Source organism: Danio rerio, chromosome 12 (assembly GCF_052040795.2).
Source record: "Danio rerio strain M-AB ecotype USA chromosome 12, GRCz13ab, whole genome shotgun sequence".
NCBI lineage: Eukaryota > Metazoa > Chordata > Actinopteri > Cypriniformes > Danionidae > Danio > Danio rerio.
Window position 1 is genome coordinate 38,871,067 of NC_141032.1, and position 23,311 is coordinate 38,894,377.

Below are 23,311 nucleotides of genomic sequence, written 5' to 3' on the forward strand. Positions count from 1 at the left end.
AAAGAAACCAACTGGTGGATATATCTGTGACGCTTAAACTGCACAAGCATCAGGTTTGTGTGGCTCCAGTGCAGACTGTAAAAAAAAGCGCTCCGGTGCCGCAGCTTTATCATCTTCTGTGATGGTGCTGCCCTCTAGTGGTCCATTTGAATGCAGGAGCTGAACTAAGACAATGTTAAAAACTGATTCTACATTTTATTCTACAATCATTCATTCATTTACTTTCTTTTCGGCTTAGTCCCTTTATTAATCATGGTTCACCACAGGGGAATGAACCCCCAACTTTTTCAGCATATATTCATCGGATGCCCTTCCATCTGCAACTCACCTCTGGGAAACCAAATGCATTCACACTTATGCACTACGGACAATTTTAGCCTACCCAATTCACCTGTATCGCATGTCTTTGGACTTGTGGGGGAAACTCCACACAGAAACGCCAACTGACTCAGCCAAGGCGACAGCACTACCTACTGCGTCACCACGTCGCCTTGATTCTACAATTTGTATATTTTAATTTACAAAACATCCACCAGTTTTATTCATTCATTTATTCATTTTCTTGTTGGCTTAGTCCCTTTATTAATCCAAGGTTGCCACAGCAGAATGAACCACTAACTTATCCATCAAGTTTTTACGCAGCAGATGCACTTCCAGCCGAAACCCATCTCTTGGAAACATACACACATACACACACAGATACACTACGGACAGTTTAGCCTACCCAATTGACCTGTACCGCATGTCTTTGGACTGTAGGGGAAAACAGGAGCACCCGGAGGAAACCCACGCGAACACAGGGAGAACATGCAAACTCCATACAGAAACGCCAACTGAGCCGAGGCTCGAACCAGCGACCCAGTGACCTTCTTGCTGTGAGGCGCTTATAGATTTCTTTAATATGCAAATGTAAGGTAGATGTACTGCATACCTGTCAACCCTCCTTTTTCCTTCCCGTATTTTCAATTTTCTATGAAGGGTGGCAATAAACGTTAAAAAGCCAATCCTTTGTATACGCAACCCCGCAGAACCACCTGGGGACGCCCTTTCTATTAAGGGGGTCACACACCAAAAGCGGTGCTCTGTATATGCAAGCAACCCATACCGCAGAACCACCAGGGGACGCTCCTTACTTTTATGGGGGTGGCACACGAGAAGCGCCATGCATTTCAGAATTCTAAACATAGGATTCTATCGGGGTACACACACCAGGGCTGCAAGTCCAGCCACGGCTCAGGAAACTGTTCATATTTCTGATGCGCCACAGAGCGCCATCTGAATAGTTTCATTTTAAATAACATGCGAATGTGTGGCTCTGGTGTGCGATACTTCCAACTGTCGTGTGCTGTGTCGCCGTGCTGAGCAGCGCATCAGGTGTGTGACGCCCTTTAAATGTGAATCTCTTCTTTGCTTTCATTTTATTTAGCCATAAAAACACTTTGAAATAAATATAAAATGGCAAAATTCCCTTCCTTTTCATTACAGGCGCCGCTGCCCCTCCTATGCAAGACATATACTGTTAAACAGACATACATATGAACGGACAATAATAATATTATTAATAATAATAATTGTAGTAGTAGTAGTAGTAGTAGAAGGTAATAATAATATCTGAACATGTCGATCTTGGTGGGTTTTCTTTTCAAACACAACAAATTTTGTCTTAAATGAGCATAAACAGTTAGGAAAGCAATCCAATGCTTTCATAATGGATCTATGCAGTTTTAATGTGACGCCTCTGTTATTTACTGTGATCAAGCGAAAAATCTAAAAGGGAAGTTCATTCGCTGCTCTTTAATCAGAATGTTTAAATTATACAGTGAATAAAAGCTTAATGAGCTTTATAACTCGATTCAATTTCTTAATAATAGCTAGTCATTTTAATAGGCTAAACTGTTTAAATTATTTGCAGCTTTTTCTAATGTATGCTATTTATTCTATCCTTTGTAAAAAAGAATTCAAAATTCCTGACCCTTTCAACAGGTAATTTACAATGAAACAGCTCCAGATTAACAGATCTAGCAGGCCTAATTTGGGTTTGGAGGGATTTATTTATTTATTTATTTATTTATTTTGGTGTAGAGGGAGGGGATTATCCCTTATTTTCACATCCCAATGTTGACAAGTATGTAGTGTATTTTATGTGATTCACCAGATTCACTCACATGGTGTAAAAAAGTCACTGCGTTCATTTACCTCTAGAGGGCGATCAGAGAACGGGATAAAATATAATCAAATGTTCATTTTATACTATTTCTTGATTTAAACTTCACTTAATTCTAAATATAAGTTATGAATGGAAGGGTTGAAAAAAATATATATTATTGACGCTTTATTTAATCAATTTAAAACGGTACACCTAAATACTGATATATTTAGTGAACATGATTTTTATGTTTTTTATCTAGCATAAGATATAATTAATGAATTTAAAATGATGTCTTAATGAAAATCTGTAATATATTTGAAGTAGTGTTAATATTGTGTTATTTCAGAGATTGTATTAGTTTGTATTTGTGTTTGTTGAGCAGATCAATATAGCAAATCCAACAATGCAACAAAGGAATGCAACAAACTTCCCTAAAGGTATAAAACCTCATTGAAAGTGTTTTGTGCATACAGGTCATCACTATATCCTACAGTTTACATGCACTAGACAGCAGTGATAAATCAGCAGTGATTAGTGACATGTTGCAGTTACGAGAGGGATGAAGTGAGGATTTGTTGTCATGATAAGCACAAACCTTTGCCTCTGCTTTACACCGGTCTGGAATCTACAGTACATGATTTATGTGAACGCTCCTTATACCAGCCTTAAACTGGCATGATCGGCATGGCAAAAATTTGATGAGGGAAATATGTCAAATACACACACATGGATAATGCAAAACGTATAAATTTCATAGACCAGTGGTTCTCAAACGTTTTTCATCAAGTATCACCTCAGAAAAAAGTTGTCTTTGCAAGTACCACCAAAATGAGCAGTATTGAAATACAGTAGCGTAGCGTATTAGGTCCATTAAAGCAGCTAAAGCGTATGTATATAAGTTCCTATTATTAAAAACATTTAAATTAAAATGTGTTTTTAAAAATTTAAAATTGTTGCTGTTCTTAAAAAGTAAAAAAAAAGAAAAGAAAAAACTCCTGGTTTATCAGCACCTGGAAATGTTGCCTGGACCTTACCTGGACTATATAAATCTTTTAATAATTTATTTAAATATATGTAGCATTACATATGACATATTTGATTTATCTACGTACCACTAGAAGGAAGCATGCGTACCACTAGTGGTACATGTACCACAGTTTAAGAACCACTGACATTATCTGTTTATAACAGTTTTCAACTCAAGATGAACATTTGGATTGTTATTCAACAAGGATAACACACGCACACACACACTCAAGCACAAACACAGTTGTACTGCTATTTTTATAGGGACTTGTTGTAGACGTATGATTTTTATACTGCACATACAGTATGTTCCTTACCACCCCAAACCTAAAGGAAACCATCTGCATGTTTCAAAATACTTCATTCTGTGTATTATGAAGGTCCCATGAGGTCGATGATTGCTGGTATTGCATTTTTAAATTTATATATATATATATATATATATAAATGGCCGTTACTATATATATATATATATATATATATATATATATATATATATATATATATATATATATATATATATATATATATATATATAAATATATATATATATTTTTTTTTTTTTTTTGCTCGGTTAAAAGCAAAAATGAGCTGAAACAACACAATTCTTGAGATTTAATTAAGTTTTTAAACTTCATTTTTTTATGTTTAATCCACATACATTTGTTAAAAGTGTTAAATTAATTAATTTGCGTTGGGACAACATGAATGCATTGTGTAGAACCCTGCATTTTTCACAGTGTACCTGCATTTTTTACAGTGTATTTTTTATACAATATTTTCTTTTAGTTTTTCAAGATAAGGTGGTTAATATTATTTTGTTTTTCAATTAACAGCCTTCCCAAAACACTTATTGTAACAGTTTGTCTTAATACTGCCATGTCCTTATAGTGAAAATATATCAGTTGTATTATTAATTTGTATATTTGCATCTTGTTTAAAAGATGACCAGTGTATATTAAATAAGCTGTGAATTATGAAGGAAAATTCCCTGGTCTGTAAGGGGAGGAGGCTGCTGATGGGAGTGATCCTCACATGTTCAGCACATTCACCTCATCTGCACCTGCAGGAAAACCATCCAGGCAGAAGATGCTTTCCTTTCCTTTTTGAGTTTAAGTAAGTTTTTTTTTTTATCCCATTTACATATTTTTGCCCAAAAACTAAACAAAACAAACTAACAAACACAAAAAAAGACTATGTAGAAGTTCTCCAAGTATGTCCGTATGGAGTCTGTGCAGCGCTGAAGCTCATCGTTTCACTGGTCCTAACAGAAAGATGAACGCATCCCAGCAGATCCACGTCTTCTCCTCACACTGGAAAGTTGAGTCGGTGATTATTTCTCTCATATTCTCCATGATTTTTTTGGTCGGTACTGTGGGGAACTGTCTAGTGCTCGCCGTTCTCATTCGCAACGGCCAGATGAACACAAAGAGTACCAACCTGTTCATCCTGAACCTCGGGCTGGCAGACCTCTGCTTCATCGTTTTCTGCGTGCCGCTCCAGGCCACTATCTACACCATGGACGAGTGGGTTTTTGGCGCGTTCGTGTGCAAAGCCGTGCACTTTATTATTTACCTGACCATGTACGCGAGCATCTTCACTCTTGCTGCAGTGTCTCTGGATAGGTGGGTCCACATTATAGCCTACTCCTGTCAAATGCAAAGAAAAAGTGTAAACATAATCGATTGAAATGTTATAATGGTGCATGAGGTTTATAATCAGAAAACGGTGAATGGAAACTGCCTTATTATTTTTAAAGTTTATTATTTATTTACAATTTAATACTGTATATCATGTTTTTATAAGAGAATAATCGCGATATTTAAAAAAAAAATATCCACAACTGTGACTAACTTGACTTTTGTTAACTGTTAACGTAGTTAAAGAAATAAAACAATAATAATAATAACGCCGATTGGCTGAAGACAGCGCAAAAATATGAAAACTCGAGCAATTATAATTGCTAGTTGCTGTAATGGCTATTATAATTATGTTGTGTATTTCATGTTTTAAAATAAGAGCCCTAAAACATTCATTCAACAAAAAAAAAACATAATTGTACATTGTCTATTTACATATTTGCAAAAAAACAAACGGAATATGCATATTAAAACTAATTGCGTTTTATACATAAATACAGCTGCAAAAATGAAGGAAAAAATGAAACAGCGAAACGGATTAGTCCATTAAGCATACACCAGATGAATAATTGGAAGCTAAATGTTTACAAAAACAGACTAAGTGCACCTTTAAATCCACTGTGAAAACATTTGTCTTGCACTGAGCAATGATAATGCATTTTCTCCAATATTTATTTTTAGCAATGGAGCATAAAATGTTGTCAAGCACTGAAAGAGTGACCATGACCTTAACCATAAAATACCAGAGTGTTATATACATTTCTTATCAATCCAGTTATCACCCGGAATATGCATAGCAAAAAAATAAATAAATAAATCTCTTCCATTTTATATCTTCAATCTGTTACCACTTACTTTTTTTCTAAACGGCTAAGAATTTCTTGTGTTATAGCTTTTTTGTTACTGTTGTTGAAAATATGTTAACAGCTTGTAATTAAAAATTTCCCAAATGATGTTCAACAGAGCAAGGAAATTGTCACAGTATGTCTGATAATATTTTTTCTTCTGAAGAAAGTCTTATTTGTTTTATTTTGGCTATAGAGTAAAAGCAGTTTTGAATTTTTTAAAAACCATTTAAAGGACAAAATTATTAGCCTCTTTAAGCTATTTTCTTTCTAATATCAGAACAAACCATCGTTATACATTAACTTGCCTATAATTACCCTAACCTGCCTTGTTAACTTAATTAACCTAGTTAAGCCTTTAAATATCACTTTAAGCTGTACTGAAGGGTCTTGAAAAATATCTAGTAAAGTAGTATTAGATCAAATAAATCAGTTATTATATAAGTTATTAATACTATTATATTTAGAAATGTGTTGAAAAAATCTCTCTGTTAAACAGAAATTGGGGGAAAAAATAAACGGGGGCGAATAATTCAGGGGGGCTAATAATTCTGACTTCAACTGTATATATATATATACATATATATATATATATATATATATATATATATATATATATATATATATATATATATATATATATATATATATATATATATATATATATTCCATAGCCTCTAAAAATATAAACTTATTGTGTTATTTCTTTATCACTTAAAGCTGGGCTACTGTACTTTATTTAAGCTTTTTACTATTTTCCTATTTAATGTTCATATTACGTGATACAAGATGACATGTCACTATCTTGAATAGTTTATTTTTTAATGCCCATGTGTACATCGGTTCAGTAAATCATTTTATAAGAGCAAAGCTGAAGTAGAACCAAAATCAAGTTTTTTTATGGGTGATGGATGCAGAAAAAAAGCATTCTTTAAACAGAGGTCCAAATGTTATGTATTTCCATAAAATGGCTTTTAAAGTACTATAAGAAATGTGACACCACCTGACAAAAGTCTTGTTGCCTATCCAAGTTTTAGGAACAACAAATAATAACTTGACTTCTAGTTGATCATTTGCTATCCGAAGTGGCTTATATGAAAGGCAAAGTCCTCTAGGTTACACTTATTTTAACAAAATAAAATTTGATCATGCCTTGATTTATAATTATTTTATTAGGACAGTAAGATCTGGTTGTCACTTAATAGAAATAATGTACAGTATAGAATATAAAGTCATGGTTCAGCGGAAAAAAATTAATAATGTATGACTTCCATGAGCTTGGAGGACTGCATCCATACATCTCTGCAATGACTTAAATTACTTATTAATAAAGTCATCTGGAATGGCAAAGAAAGCCTTCTTGCAGGACTCCCAGATTTCATAAAGATTATTTGGATTAATCTTCAATGCTTCCTCCTTCATTTTACCCCAGACGTGCTCAATAATGTTTATGTCTGGTGACTGGGCTGGCCAATCCTGGAGCACCTATACCTTCTTTGCTTTCAGGAACTTTGATGTGGAGGCTGAAGTATGAGAAGGAGCGCTATCCTGCTGAAGAATTTGCCCTCTCCTGGGGTTTGTAACATAATGTGCAGCACAAATGCCTCGATACCTCAGGCTGTTGATGTTGCCATCCACTCTGCAGATCTCAGATCCCATATTGAATTTAACCCCAAAACATTGATTTTTCTTTCACCAAACTGGACTGATTTCTGTGAGAATCTTAAGTCCATGTGGGTTTCAATAGGTCTTCTGCAGTATTTGTGGTGATTGGGATGCAGTTTAACAGATGATTCATCAGTAAAATAGACCTTCTGCTACTTTTCCAAATGATCAACTAGAAGTCAAGTTATTATCTGTTGCTCATACAACTGCGATCCACAACAAGATTGTGGTCAGGTGGTGTAAAAGGCATTTTTAATGAGATAAACTGATTTGAACTAGATTATTCTGATGCTTGAAGTTTTCTCTTGGTGGACCTCATGTGATTGACACATTGCCCTGTCCTCACGTCTGTATCATCACTCTGATTAATGGAGCTGTATTTTCTCAACAGATATCTTGCCATACGGTATCCCCTGCGCTCTAGAGAAACGCGAACTCCCCGGAACGCCCTGACCTCCATCAGCCTGGTGTGGGCGCTCTCGCTATTCTTCTCCAGCCCTTATCTCAGCTACTACCAGCAGATGGACCTAGACGGTACCACCGTTTGCATCCCAGCATGGAGCGTCCATCATCGCCAGGCCATGGACATCTGCACCTTCATATTCGGCTACCTGATCCCAGTCCTCATTCTGGGCATCACATACGCCCGCACCATCCGCTACCTCTGGACCTCCGTGGACCCCATGCAGGACATGTCAGAATCACGCAAGGCCAAGCGCAAGGTGACCAAAATGATAATCATAGTCGCTGTGCTTTTTTGTTTATGTTGGCTGCCTCATCACTTGGTTATCTTGTGCATGTGGTTTGGCCATTTCCCGTTAAACCACACCACGTACGTTCTTCGCATTTTATCGCATTTGGTTGCGTACGCCAACTCCTGCCTGAATCCAATCGTGTACGCTCTGGTGTCCAAACACTTCCGTAAGGGGTTCAAAAAGGTGTTTGGGTGTGCTTTTCGTAATCGGGTTGTAAACCGGATACACACTGTGCAACCGGCACAGACGGTAAGCCTAATGGAAGCCGCCTCGAGCGAAGGATCCAATCATTGCGACGGGTCAACCCGCGGTCGACTGTGGAGCAAAAGCAGCAAGAAAATGATGACGAGCGCCTTTATGACATTTAATGTGACATAATCCGCTTTTCCATCAAGTCTGTGCTCAGCAAAGTAAAAACCCAGTGGCTTCTAACAGCGTTTGAGCTGCGATTGCATAACAAAAGTCATCACAGGTAGAGAGGAAGCAGAGCTTTATGTGGATTTGATGAAGACAGTGAGTGATGTTTGAAATTAAAGTCTCAGCGTCTGTGTTTTGTCAGCTTTCGTCACCGTGGCTGTGTTTTGTAAGTGCGCATGTCATTGAGAATCATGGAGGTACTGTATATCAAAAGATTCAATTATAAGAAGAAAGTGCTCATGTCAAGTTGTAGGGTTCAAACATCGCAAAATTGATCGCATTTGAACACATTGTAGGATATAAGCATATAAGACCTGATGCATAGGCAAATTACATATTCAAGTGTCTATGATTTGAAAAGGAAAAGGTACACAAGAAGTCTTAAAGGGATAGTTCACCAAAAAATGAAATTCTGCCATCATTTACTCACCCTTCATTTGTTCAAAACCTACTTGAGTTTCTTTTTTCGATTAAACCATAGACTGTAAAAGATATGGATGTAGTATCCATAACGTCACCCATAAGTTTTTGATGAGCGCAAATGAAACAACAAGTAGGAGTGGCCAACCGCCGCCATTTTTTTTTCACGTCATCGCACCCACCGGGGGTGAACAAATAAGGGCAAAGAGGCGGAGCGTGAGCGGAGCTACAAACACCTGCTAGTAGCCTATTTTGCTTAGACAGGCTTTTTTTTGGGAGAAACACTTAATACTTCATTACCTGCGATTCGTTTGTGTTCTAACCACATGTGCTTGGTTGTATACTACCCCTGCTGAAAAATCCATCTTAAACCAGCCTAGGCTGGTTGGCTGGTTTTAGCTGGTCGACCAGGCTGGTTTTACAGGGGTTTTGGCCACTTCCAGGCTGGTTTTCAGCCATTTCCAACCTGGTCTTAGCTGGTCAGGCTGGGAGATGACCAGCTAAAACCAGCTTGACCAGCCTAGCCAAGCTGGTAGTCCAGCCAAAACCAGCTATATCCAGCTTAAACCAGGCTGGTCAAGCTGGTTTAGCTGGATTTGGCTGGTAATTGTCCAGCCTGACCAGCTAAGACCAGGCTGGAAAGGGCTGGAAACCAGCCTGGAAATGGCAAAACCCCTCTAAAACCAGGCTGGTCAACCAGCTAAAACCAGCCAACCAGCCTAGGCTGGTTTAAGCTGGATTTTTCAGCAGGGACTGTATATCACTAAAGTGTTTAGTCTTTTAAAATCACTGTTGTAATACATTGAGCCACTAAGCATTGTTCTTGTGATGTTTTTCTACAGGAGGAAAATCTCAATTACTCCCAAAAACTTCAAATATAGTCTGTGTTAGTAAATGCAAGGCTGTTTATCAAATCCAGGCATAACACTGTATGACAACATGTCAGATGACTGTTTTATAGCCTACAGCTAATCAATCTGTCAGATTCTGAGTGCATTCAAGTTCTAAAGAAAATTATAAATAATAAATAATCTTAAGTAAAAAATACATTTATAGAGATGGAATATAAGTAAATAATTTCACAAACCTAGGAAATGGAGGCCACTTAAACGGTTTGTGAGCACAATGAAGCACACACAGCATACCATATTATCTGATAATTGTAGGAAATAAATCCAAAAAGCAATTGACTGTGTAAAGCCACATAAAACTAAAGAAAAAACTGTTATTGTAAATGTAATTAAATTGGCCTTAGTATTTAAGTGTGTGTGAATGAAAGAGTGTATGGGTGTTTCCAAGTACTAGGTTGCTGCTGAAGGGGCATAAAACAAATGCCAGAATAGTTGGCCGTTCATTTCACTGTGGCAACCCCTGGTAAATAAGGGACTAAGCCAAAGAAAAGTTTATGAAAATCTTTACTGTAAAAATTTACCGTAATTTTCTCAATGCACTCTTTTAAATACAGTAACATACTGGATACCTGTCCTACAGTAAAATACAGTTCACATTACAGTTAAATACTGTGTAATTTAAAAAAATAATATATTTAGAAAAATGCTGGTAGATTGCACCCTTTGACTTCCATAATATTTATTTTTTGTTACTATGGCTGTCGATGGGTCCAAGCAACCAGCATTCTTCAAAATATCTACCTTTGTGTTCAACAGAAAAAAGAAACTCATAAAGGTTTCAAACAAATTGAGGGAAAATAAATCAACATTTACATTTTTTGGGTGAACAAAATAGTATATATATATATATATATATATATATATATATATATATATATATATATATATATATATATATATATTTTTTTTTTTTTTTTTTTTTTGACATGCGTATATACAATACTGCTACCTCTTTTGTGTCTTCTACATTATGTGGTTTGTGAAGTATGTTTTGAATGTTAAAATTAACTATCTGAATGTGTCTTACCAATGTTATAGTAGGGGGAACCAATTCTGTTTTTGCTTACGGCCAGCCAGAACTGTTTAGAAAGAACTAACAAGTCGACTAATGATTGAATAAACATCTCCAAACTAAAACGGCTGTGAAAAAAATACTCCTGTTTGTCTTTGTGATGATCTCCAAGCTACACTGAGTATAGAATCATCGCTCAAATTGTTAAGAAACAGATCTGCAGAGGAACATCCACTTATCTTGGTTCTCTTTGGATCTGGCTTTTTTTCTGGGCATGTGCCAGTTGGCTGGTTCTGCTTCAGGCTCAGCTGTTGCTTTGAGTGTGTGTGTGTAATATGTGCTCTCTGATTTGCTCCATCAGTGGAAAAAGCCTGACGCTGCAGGCTCGTTTAATGGCTGATGTTAGTATTTTTTCGATAATGCTCTGCTAATATTGGCACCCACAAATAGCAAACTATTTAAAAAAATATTTTAAAGACCAAGGACCAAATGACATGGCTGAGATTTGACACACTGAGAATGGCCGCTGGTCAATATGTCCAAGGGCAATAATTAAGGAATTTCATTTGTGTTATGCATCATCCTGGAGGTGGACATGTGTCTACTTTGTCCTGACACAAGGCCATGTCCACACTAAAAAGGTTTTGTATGAAAATGCATATTTTTCTCTCCATTTTGGCCTTCCATCTTCAGTGTTCAGCATAACTGAGTACACCCCATGCTGAAAATTTATATCTTTATCCATTTCTCAGTGAATATAGGTAATGTATTTTGGTACATTTAAACAAAACAGATTTATTAAACAGATATATTAATTAAAATAATATTTTAGTCACCAAACATATTTAGAAATTAAAAGACAATACAACTAAATTCAAGTAAAATATTCAAAAAAAAAAACAAAAATACAACCGACAATATTTCAACTATATTTTTTATTTTATTTGCTTCTCTTGATTTTTTGCCTCTTTTTAAAATTTGTATCTAATATTTGTCTATAACAAAAACTTTGGGTGTACTAGTTTTTGGACCGTTATTGTAAATTATTTTGTAAGATAAGCTCCAGATTTGGCTTTAGTACTGACTAATTTAATGTATATGCTCAAATATTATTTTGTATAGCTTCCTATTAAAGATATGAATTGAAAAGAGAGAGTTGTGAGGGGTGGACTTATAAATGCTGAGCACTGTACATTGAGGCCTTTGTCAAAAGACAATAACATTAGGTTAGATTTATGTCATGATGTCAGGTGACCAAAGTTCAATTTCTAGCCAGAGTCTAAGGACAACATTATTTTGATGTCCAAAAATGACATCAAATGACGTTGATATTTTGTTGATCTCAGGTTAAGTTCAAAAGTGACCAAAATCCAACGTCGAGCCAACATCTTAAACCAATATCATATTAACATCAAATACTGACGTTTATTCGCCATGACAACCAAAATCCAACATCTGATAGATGTCATAGTGGTAATGTCCTTCCACCGCCAAGCTGTAACATCGTTAGACGTTAATATTTGGTTTATTTTATGTTGGACGTTGGACACTGACGTCAGCCTGACGTTGGGTTTTGTTGTCAACCTGATTTTCAATTCCAAATAAAATGCAACGTCCCCACGATGTTGGGGTACAACGACAATATGGCGCCATGTTGACATCCCTTGCCTGCTGGCATGCACAGAACAATTTTTATAGAACAGTTCATATGGGTTCTTGAAAAATAACTTGTTAGAAGTTTGTAATGTATCTGTCAATCAATGTACGAGGTCTGCATAATTGTGAATCAAAAAATGCATGATTAATCAAGATACAGTCTCTGAAAACAAAGTCAGCTCTGAATTGGCTTTACAAGTCATTATCTTTTACTGACTAACAAGATCAAAGTAAAACAGTTTAGTGAACCAAATGTACCTACATATTAAATTAAATTCTAATTTCAAGAGTTCACATTTAGATATTGATTGACAACTGTCTCCCTCTCCCTTCAGGTCCATAGAGCATGTGAGGGGAGTACGAGATCAGGTGGTTCTTGAGAGCTCCCCTGTGGTAAAGGAGGAGAAGCGGTGGATAGGGGGTTGTAAAGGAGCTGGGTCCGTCCTTTGAGCTTTCTTCGGAAAAATGAAGATAAGGGAGTAGATCTATAGGCTACTTATAGTGAGTTTGAATTAATCTGATTGGCTAACTAATGAATGTAGATGGGTGGCCAGCTGCAGTCAATCATATCACGTGCTCCTCTCGAAATTAGTTTGTGAAACTTCACTTATTGTGTGTATTTTGACCTAGAGTTTCAGAAGCTATACAGCATGATTCTCAAAGACAAACTATTTTTTTGATATAAAACAGTGACAAGTTTGCAGGCTGGTTGGCTGGTTTTAGCTGGTTGACCAGCCTGGTTTTAGAAGGGTTTTGGCCATTTCCAGGCTGGTTTTCAGCCATTTCCAGCCTGGTCTTAGCTGGTCAGGCTGGAAAATGACCAGCCAAATCCAGCTTTAACCAGGCTGGTCAAACATAGCTAGTTTTGGCTGGACTCCCAGCTTGGCTAGGCTGGTCAAGCTGGCTTTAGCTGGTCATCTCCCAGCCTGACCAGCTAAGACCAGGCTGGAAACCAGCATGGAAGTGGTCAAAACCCCTCTAAAACCAGCCTGGTCGACCAGCTAAAACCAGCCAACCAGCCTAGGCTGGTTTAAGCTGGATTTTTCAGCAGGGGTATATTTATATATTTATATCTTTTATTTTAATTCCTACGATTATTATGTAAGATACAGATCAGAGCAAACCATTACCCACAATTTAAAGGGCAGACCCCACTCATCTTATTTTGACATCCTTCAGGGGGAGCAGCTTTAATGAAATGCTTCAAATCCCCATTTAATTTACACCATGTCTGTGCTCTCGTTTAAAAATAAACTTGTATGTATTCCGATTTTTTTCCTTTTTTAGCAAAAGCTGAAAATGTACACAATAAAAACAGCTTTCCCCATCCTTCTATCCTTAAGATTACCAAGGGTGCCAATGTTAGTGTAAGGCTCTGCAAATCCCTGTTAACCAGATTTGTGGTTATTTACCTCTTAAGATGCTGCTAATATGCTCAAAAATCTACAAGAGCATGATGATTCCTGCCTCCAAATCAGCAGCTGCTGCCATTCTGCCAAGTACTTTCCAAGAAATAGGTTACTGACTTTGAGTATATGTTAATCTTGGTGACCTTCATGAGAAAATCAGAAATCTCCTCATGCGCTGCGTAATTGTACAGGACACTTCAGAGCCAATGTGCCACATTCTTCTTAAAGAAGCACTCTGATGTCAAACTGATTGGGGTATGAGGACAGCTGTGGAGAGGCAAGAGCAGTTCTGGTACTCTACTGAAGATGGTACTTTGCGCTCTGTGATTTTTCCTGCCATGTGAACTATTGCACTGATTTAGCTCTTTGTTAGAAACCAAAGATCAGAGCTGAGCTTTTGACACTGAGAAGAAATGATGGCATTGAAAATCAAGGCTGGATGAAATCGTATAGATGTTGACTATTCTAGCTGAGTTCTTTTGATTCGTTTGGTCTGGACCGAAAAAGATTAGAATAAATTAGGTCCCGGGTTGCTAGAGCATTCACACTGTAGATTGCAAGTCTAAAGATACAAGACAAAAAAGGAAAAACTTTTGTGTTTACCAACCCAGTCTCATTATGAAAACTTACCGTTACATTTCTGGAGATCACAATTTATGTAGCCAGAGGCACATATGGCTGCATTTTTTCTTTAAAATAAATGCTACAGGGTGGCGTTGACGCCGTTCCTTTTCGCGCTTACCAGCCGACCGCTTACCTCCGTGTGGACGGCTTTCCCGGGGTTTGTGTCAGGCAAAGAATGCTTCCAGAAAGCGACTACGACAAAAACAGAAGCCAAAAATAAATAAATAAATAAATAAACAAGTAAATAAAAGGGTGAGAGTTTGGTAAAATCTGAAAATGTGGTAAAAATCAGGAGAGGGCTTTTTTCTGGATTGCTTTTAAAAACTGTCGTTTGGGTTTAGGGTAGGAGGAGGGTGGGTCAGTCGATCAATCAGTCAGTCGACAGTGGCCTCTAGTGGATTTATTCGAATAGAGCAGGAGCAAATGGCACTCACGAGAGAAATTTTGAGATCTCAAAAAGCGTACACAGCTCCCTTTGGCAGATTCACAAAAAAAAAAAAAAAAAACATACCTCCTGGGACGTATTTGGCACTCTCCAGAAATGTATATAGGGGTACATGATCAGAATGAAATATGAACTTACTAAACAATTATGGACTTTTAACATGCAGTGTTATTTTAGAAATGCTTATGCATTAATATTGTGTTTATTACAATTTTGTGTAAGCTTTCATTTGTATATTTTCACATTTTTAGATTTTCTTATTTTGTTTTATTTATTTTTGTATTTTGTTATGCTTCTTCTATTTTTTATTTATTCATTTTATAAGTCATTTGTGTGCTTCAAATCAAAATAGTTCATTTGTGACTAGATGTAAAGTTTTTTATTTTATTATTAATTTAAAATTTTAAATGCATTTCAATAGTTCTGATTATAACATTTCTTAAAAACAAAATTGTTAAGTATTTCTTTATTTACGTTTATTTTTTACTTATAAAATATATTAAAAAAATAAAAAGTATATTTAAGTATAAAAGTATAAATAAAGTATATTTTACTTCTTTGTGGTCCAAAGAAAACTATGATTAAATGAAGACTTATATGTATTATTACTATATATATATATATATATATATATATATATATATATATATATATATATATATATATATATATATATATATATATATATATATAGTCAAATCATTTAGCTTTAAATTCTGTTATTTTATTATCAAGATCAATACTGCAAGTGCAAGAGGCAGCTAAGGAGAATGTGTTACCAGGTAGAATGGGCAGAAGACATAGAGCTTATTGATGAGCAAATATTACTGACTTGAGTTCATAAAAATGTGCTTCTTCATTAATTTCCTGTCCTTACTTATAGCTGCCTGATGAGGGATGAGACTGACATTATATGAGAGGAAATTAATGTGGGGGAAAACTGCCAGAATTGTGTAATAGATAACACCTTTTCAGAATATTTTTGCATTTAGTCATTTTCAACAATGCATAAAGTACACCACTGTAGTGTTATTGTGTACTATAACAGGCCATTCAAATTAATGAACATTTTTTACAGCATTTCAGTTAGATTTTTAGCATTTTTAATATAATTTTTAACATGCTTTTGTGATTTATCTTGTATTTTTTTTCTGTATTTTTATTTATATTTTGGTTAATTATATGTTTATATGCTTAATTATACATAATTAAGTAATATGAACTGATATCAGTTTCACAATTTATTTTACTTTTTAATTGTTGCTTTTCTAATCTAATATTAATCTTTAATATTCTTTTCTAAGCTATTTCAGTTAACAAAATCAATTTCAGTAGCTTTAGTTAAAAACAACAATAAATCAATGGACAATCAATGATTAAAGTCAACACAATGATTCATTGATTAAACATTCCTAAAGCAAAACCATTATCTAAAATGTTTCTTGAATTCTGGGCTTTAGTAGCCTGCTCTGACAGTGAGTTGGCCTTTTCTAGTTGTCTGGTCTTGTGTTTGATATTCACACCTCCTTCAACCCCCACAAGATTTAATGGCTTTCACCTGAAAACACAATGTAAAAGTGTTACAGTCGAGTCAAAGTTCACCAATTAAGCTCCGTGGTCTGTCTAGTCTCTCTGGGGCATAAGCCGACTTATCTGATATTGATATAGCAGGCACTGGGTCTCTAACAATGTCACATGTACCCACATCACACCTCAGATGATGCATTTTTTTCATGCTCTCTGTTCCATATTATTGTTGTTTTGTAATATTGTTTGTGACATTCTTAAAGAGACAGTTCACCCAAAAATATATATTTTTAAAGAAGATATTTTGAAGAATGTTGGAAACATGCAACAAGTGACATTTAAATTATCCAGAACTGAACGACAACACTGTTAGTTATTTTTGTGGTAAATTATTGACAGCACTGTTGCCAGTACGTTAACATAACTGCCCCTTTACAGTAACTTACCTCTAAATGTGAGCTACAGTAGTGTGCTCCTACCGCAATTTCATTTTTAGTTGGATATGTCACAAAAGAGAGGAAATTAATAACTTTAATGCTGGATTTAATGTTATCCTCTTGTTCGCACACATGCCAGTAAGTTACTATAACTGCCTCTTTACAGGAACTTACCTGTAAATGTGTTTTACAGCTGGATTTATCATTGTCCTCTTGCTCTCACGTGTAATTTAATACATTATTTTTAAAAAGAAAGCCATTTGAAATTAATTTATGGCCAAACTTAGGACTCCCATTTATTTTTATTTATATTACCTTATGTTCTAAAATTACTTAGTGCAGTACATATTACTGTAGTGAATTATAAAGAATGTATGTAATATTTTACCAATCTTTGCAGTATGGTCGGAAAAACAAAGACTATAGAAGTCAATTGTTACAACTTTCCATTAAAATGTTTAAATATATCTAATTTAATCCACTGCAGACAAATATTTTGACTTCTGTATCCTTCAGAATTTTTTAGGGGTAATATTTCTTCAAGCTATAATAGTTCTCTAATTTTGATCACACGTTTTACACAAAATAAAAGGTTTCCATTATTTCTGTAAAGCACTGTTCTATTGGCATGTAATAATCATTCCTAAAATGTCACAAATAAATATTTAACAACAAAGATTACATTATTTCTGGAAAAACAAATCAGGTTTTCTTCAAATTTGGTTTTAATTTGATTTTCAATGTACACTGTGAAAAATGAAGTGACAAAACATCATGACAACAAATTATTTCATGTTATTTTGACTTAATTTAAATAGTTTTTTTAGTTATACAAAGTTTAATGTAATAGTATTTGTCAATTTGACTGATTTAACCCCTGTGAGCTTTTCAAGTTTACTACCACTTTATGTTAGCGTCAAAACGCTAACAAATTTTTGTGCAGCACAGGATTTTCTTTTTTTTCTTCCTAATTTACTGATGGTGGCTGTTTTTGCTCGCTTAACTTCCATTATAACCACATTTTTGATTGCAAAGCCATGACACAATATAAGTGAAGTTTATTTATAAACTAATTTCGAGAGGATCATGTGATTATGTTTGAACACGGCTGGTTCTGCATTAACTATGTATGATCCACCAATCAGACGATTCCTAATCCACTATTAAGAGCCAGGGTTTCTCACTATACAGTCATCTTGGATTTGAAGAATCCCCCCTTCCACCCCCACATTTCCATCTTTCTCTTCATAGTGAGGATTGGTGGCCCAGTGATTAACACTGTTGCTTTACAGCAAGAACGTCACCCGTTCTAGTGCTTTAACAGGCAGGCTGTTGTTTCTGTGCAAAATTAGCATGTTCTTCCCATGCTCGCGTGGGTTTTCCCCTGATTCTCCAGTTTCCTCCCTTTATTCCTTAAACATGCACTACAACTTAATTAATCAATCTAAATTTAGCACTACAGTCAAACTCTCATCCAGCAGCATATCTCTTCATAGCAATCATTTTCTGTCATCAAGGGGGGTTCTCGAGACCTACCTAAGCTCAAAGCTCCCCTCTCGCCCTGCAAACGGGAGGGAGCCCAGGGCTCAAGGAGCTTTGGAGCTCAGGGCTCTCTCACGGGATTGCATGCCAAACTTGCTTATAATCAATCATCAGCTAAGTGTGAACTCTTGAATCATGCATTCTTTATTGTTGGTGGGTTTCCCTGTTGGGAAGAGGTATAATTTGTTTGTACATGTTTCCTACCTTCAACCGTTTAAACATCTGCAATAAATACAGCCAGACATGCTTTATGTGTAGCCCTTGTCATTGTGTCTGAACAGAAGAAGTCAAGAAAAAAGGGAAAACTAAAACTAAAAGGAGACATCAACATTTAGCACTTAACCACTCTTTCTTAAAGTTAAGTCTAGATCCTGCTGCATCTTCATCCTCCATCCTCCATCATCTCGGACATCAAACTGGGATGTAACAGGTAGGAGACGTCCTTTTCCTCATGTTTCCAATTAACACTAATGGAAGAGCCTGCAAGTCAAAGCATGCTCTGAGAATTGAACTGACATCTTGGCTCACAGCAGACTTGTGCTTCCAGTGAAGTAGGCCCAATTAGGATCTAACACTTTTTCAATAACAAGAAAAGGAATTTTTTAATTGCTGTTAAACAAAGGTCCAACATCACATTATGCTCAATTAAAGCGAAGAGAGACAAAACCTGTGGTGGATGAAGAACATAAAGAAAAAACAGACAATCTAAATAATACACTGGTCTGACCTAGAAAGGCATTAGTAACTCAAATAACCAAAGTAGGCAGACGAGCATCTTTGAATGCAAATCACAGCAAACCTTGAAGCAGGTGAACTACAGCAGCAGAAGGCTATAGTTAGCATGTGCATCAAAACTGGACAACAACACTGTTTTTGTGGTATATCATTGGCAGCACTATAGCCTGTAAATTACCATAACTGCCTCTTTACTTAGCTGTAAATGTGTTTTATAGTAGTGTGCCCTACTGCAATTTTATCTTCAGTTGGATAAAAGTTACAAAAGTGAAGAAAATACTAACTTTAATGCTGGATTTAACTTTGTCATCTTATTCACACACATATAATTAAATAGAATGATTTTAATAGTGAGGGCAGCACTATTACCAGTAAGTTACCATAACTGCCTCTTTACAGTTACTTACCTGTAAATGAAGATGCAAAAACCTCTAAATGCCATCAGAAATTTACACCTAAAATTAGCGTTTTTCACAGCCTCCTATGTTTGTTCTGTTATTTTACTTTAATGACATTGAAAAGAACTTGTTTGTCACTATGAATGTAAAATTACTGAGCCCACACACAGGAGTGCAGAAAAATGCTTAGTTTAGTCGGCGCCAACATATATCACCATGGTGCTCACGATGACCAGAGTTTGATTCCCTGCTCGAGGTCCTACGCAGATTTGCCGTTATGCGCTTTCCTGTCTGTCCTCCACTATCCTTTTCCAATAAAAAGATGAAACACCCCTAAAGACAATTATAAGTCACAGAAGTTAAGAAAGTAATAAATTTAATGTTGTCCTTTTGCTCTCACACATAGAATTTAATACAATCATTTTAAAAGGAAATCTGCAGGCCATTTGAAATTCATCCACGACCAGACTTTGGATTCCCCTTTATTATTATGACTTTATATCACCTTCCACTTATCCCCTCAGATCTGGCCAGGCTCATTCTGAAAATGTACCCCTATATACATTTCTGGAGACCATCAAATACATCCCGGGGGGTATGTTTCTTTGCTGTTTTTGTGGGCTGCTGTGTACGCTTTTTTAAGACCTCAAATTTCTCTTGCGAGTGCAATTCTACCTGCTGTTTTCGCGTAAATCCACCAGAGGCTGCTGTTGACTGACTGTTTGACTGATTGTCTGACACACTCTCCACTTCCCTAAATCCAACCAATATTATTTTAAAAAGCACAGATTGACTCGCCCACCCACTTCCCTAAACCCAACTTACAAATTTAATAAGCAATCTAGAAAAAGAAAAGCCCAAGCCTGATTTTTACCATGTTTTCAGATTATACCACATTCTCACCGTTATTAACTTGTTGTTTTTTTATTTTTTGCTTATGTGTTTGTTGTCTGTTTTCTCCTCTCTGCATCTCAAGTCCGCCCACGTACATGGTGAGCTACCGGAGAAACTGGTAACTGTAGGAAAGCCGTCTATACTTAGGTAAGCGGTCAACTGGTAAAAGAAGCCTGTTGTGTTTATTTTTTAAATGAAATTCAGTCATACGTACTTCTGGCTATAAATAACAATCTCCAGAAATGTATGTAGGGCTACGTTTTCAGAATGAGCCAATGTTGCTTTAGACAGGTGCCTCTCTCCAGACCAAGGGTCCTGCTTTCAAAAGCACAAACGTTGTCACGCTTGTGCACAAACGCTTGTGCACAAAAAGCCAAATTAGTTTGGGAAGACAAGTTTTAAATGGAAATATTAATTTAATTAATTATTTACACAGCTAAAATTAAAAGGCTTAAAAGAACATCTTAAAAATGTTCTCCATGTAAATTAATTTTTACAGTAGAATACCAGAAGTTACGTACCAAAATGCTGCAAGTTACTGCTAAAGTTTTAGATTGTTACTGTTAAAATTCTCACAGTGAGTGCATATTATAGTAGTGAAGAATTAAGAATGTATGTGGTATTTTACTGGCCACTTTTGCTGTAAATAACTGTAACAATGTGGCAGTGTTAACAGTGATGTTGGAGAAAGACACCCATTATGAGGAATTCCTGTGGTTTATATGAGCTTCAGTTTGCAATGAGGTACAAAACAAGTCCATGTGCCACCAGCTGGGTGTATAATAGTTTTTTTTTTGCTGTGTTTTATATTCTTACTGGTCCTGCAGCATTCTGAATGAACCTACATGAAATAATAAATAAATACAAGTTTTCCCAAATAAGGCACTGATACTAAAAGAAATTACTTGATTACAGTATAACTAAGTAAAAAAAATCACTGAGTGGAGTAATATATATTTTATGATTCAACGCTAGAAAAGTTTGGTTGTGAGTTCTTACTAAAACCTTATTAATTCGTTCATTCATTCGTTTTTTTTTTCAGCTTAGTCCCTTTATTCATCTGGGGTCACCACAGCGGAATGCACCGCCAACTTATCCAGCATTTTACACAGCAGAACCCACACGAACACGGGGAGAACATGCAAAGTCCACACAGAAATGCCGATTGACCCAGCCTGTACTCAAACCTGCTACCTTCTTCCTGTGAGGCGACAGTGCTAACCACTGAGCCACCGTGTCACCAAGTAAAGTATTATTTACTTTATGATTCAACCCAGTAAAAGTTTGGTTGTGAGTTCGTACTTAAAACTTTATTCATCATAAAAATTGTGCATTTTTCCAGATATAATTTGCATATGTGCTGTTGGCTACATAACAGACTCTGGTCAAGCTAGATTTAATTGCCAAGGGAACTAACCTTAATATGTATTGAGTAAATGTAAATTCTAATTTGAAATGTAAATATAAAAAGCACTTATCACAGCCAGTGGGAATGTGCTGATGAATTTTTATGACCTCATGCTGAAAATCCTTTGTCGGTGAAATGAAATCTTTAATGTGCTGTGTCTGTACATCCATCGATGCGTAATAGCACTAATGAGTCTTTAAAGATGCATAAAAAAAACAAAACACTCCAAAATGCATTGCATCTCCGCTCTTTTAACCTTTCCGTAATGTAGGCTCTTCAACATCTTTGGAAAATTAAGGAACAAAAATATTTTGGGGGTGGCATTTTAACCACAACAACAAAAACAAAAAAGGTAAATATTCCTTGTGAACACAATATTTCTTTGTACTTACTTTCCAGTCTAGCTCTCATGTATTTTAATTAAGCAAAAGGTCTGAAAATTCTGTTGTGTATTTAGGTATTGTAACTGTTGGGAACATTTGACAACGGAGGTGAGAATCCATGTACTGTTTATTATGAGATTCGTAAGGCAGGCACTGGTCAAACACAAGAGCAAACAGGTACATACAGGTAATCCAAAAGGCGAAGTCAGGTAACAGGCGAATGGTCAGGCGATAAAGAATCAATGACGAGAAAATAAGGCAAGAATCAAACACTAGAATAAACTAAAGACTAGACAGGATTACACTTCATGATGTTACAGTATATAAACCAAGAAGGCAGCCAAGTGTGTGACAAAGTGAGCAGTTTATATACTTTGAGTAATCTGTCCTTGAGCAGCTCCCAGCTGTGTGCAATCAAAGGTGAACCGGAACAGGTGTAAGCGAGGTGTATGACGGGATATGTAGTTCATATGGTGACAGGATTGTAGTCTGAGTAAAAGTGGTGAGGTGCGTCCCAATTTACGCCATTTTGTATTGCATTCACACTAAAAACTCTAAAAATAATAAGTGCACTTTAAAAACCCAGATGATGCACTTATTCAGCCATTAAAATGAAGTGTGGAGGGATGGTTACTTTATACACTTAACACCTGCAGTTCTGCTCGCGTAGCAGAAGGGGCGGAGCTTTCGGGCGCTCATGTAGGATAACTATTAATTTTGGATTGTGAAAGCAAGAGTGATTATAACGCCTCCTGATGGTGAATGTGGTTATCATGACAGGTAGTATTTGGTACTTTTGTCATTTATTTAACTAATTTGGAAACAAAAAGACATTAGTGTTCCATTTGGTACAACACTATACTTATACTATGCTGTTGATTGCGTAAGTGCATAAGCACATAGTGCATAAGTGCATAGTGTGCCATTTGAGATGCAGCTAATGTTTACCAGCGATCTACAAGATCGTTGGTAATCGTGACAGATAATGCTATATACATAATATCTGACATATT

The 23,311-nt window shown here is 35.9% G+C and overlaps 1 protein-coding gene across 1 annotated transcript; it reads left to right on the forward strand.

Moving 5' to 3' along the window:
* Positions 1–3,749: 3,749 nt before the first annotated feature.
* Positions 3,750–9,268, forward strand: LOC110438944 (galanin receptor 2a-like). Its single transcript, XM_087276827.1, has 2 exons — positions 3,750–4,800; positions 7,717–9,268. Exons 1-2 carry the CDS (start codon positions 4,391–4,393, stop codon positions 8,456–8,458), a joined length of 1,152 nt encoding a protein of 383 aa, XP_087132953.1. The 5' UTR covers positions 3,750–4,390; the 3' UTR covers positions 8,459–9,268.
* Positions 9,269–23,311: the final 14,043 nt, after the last annotated feature.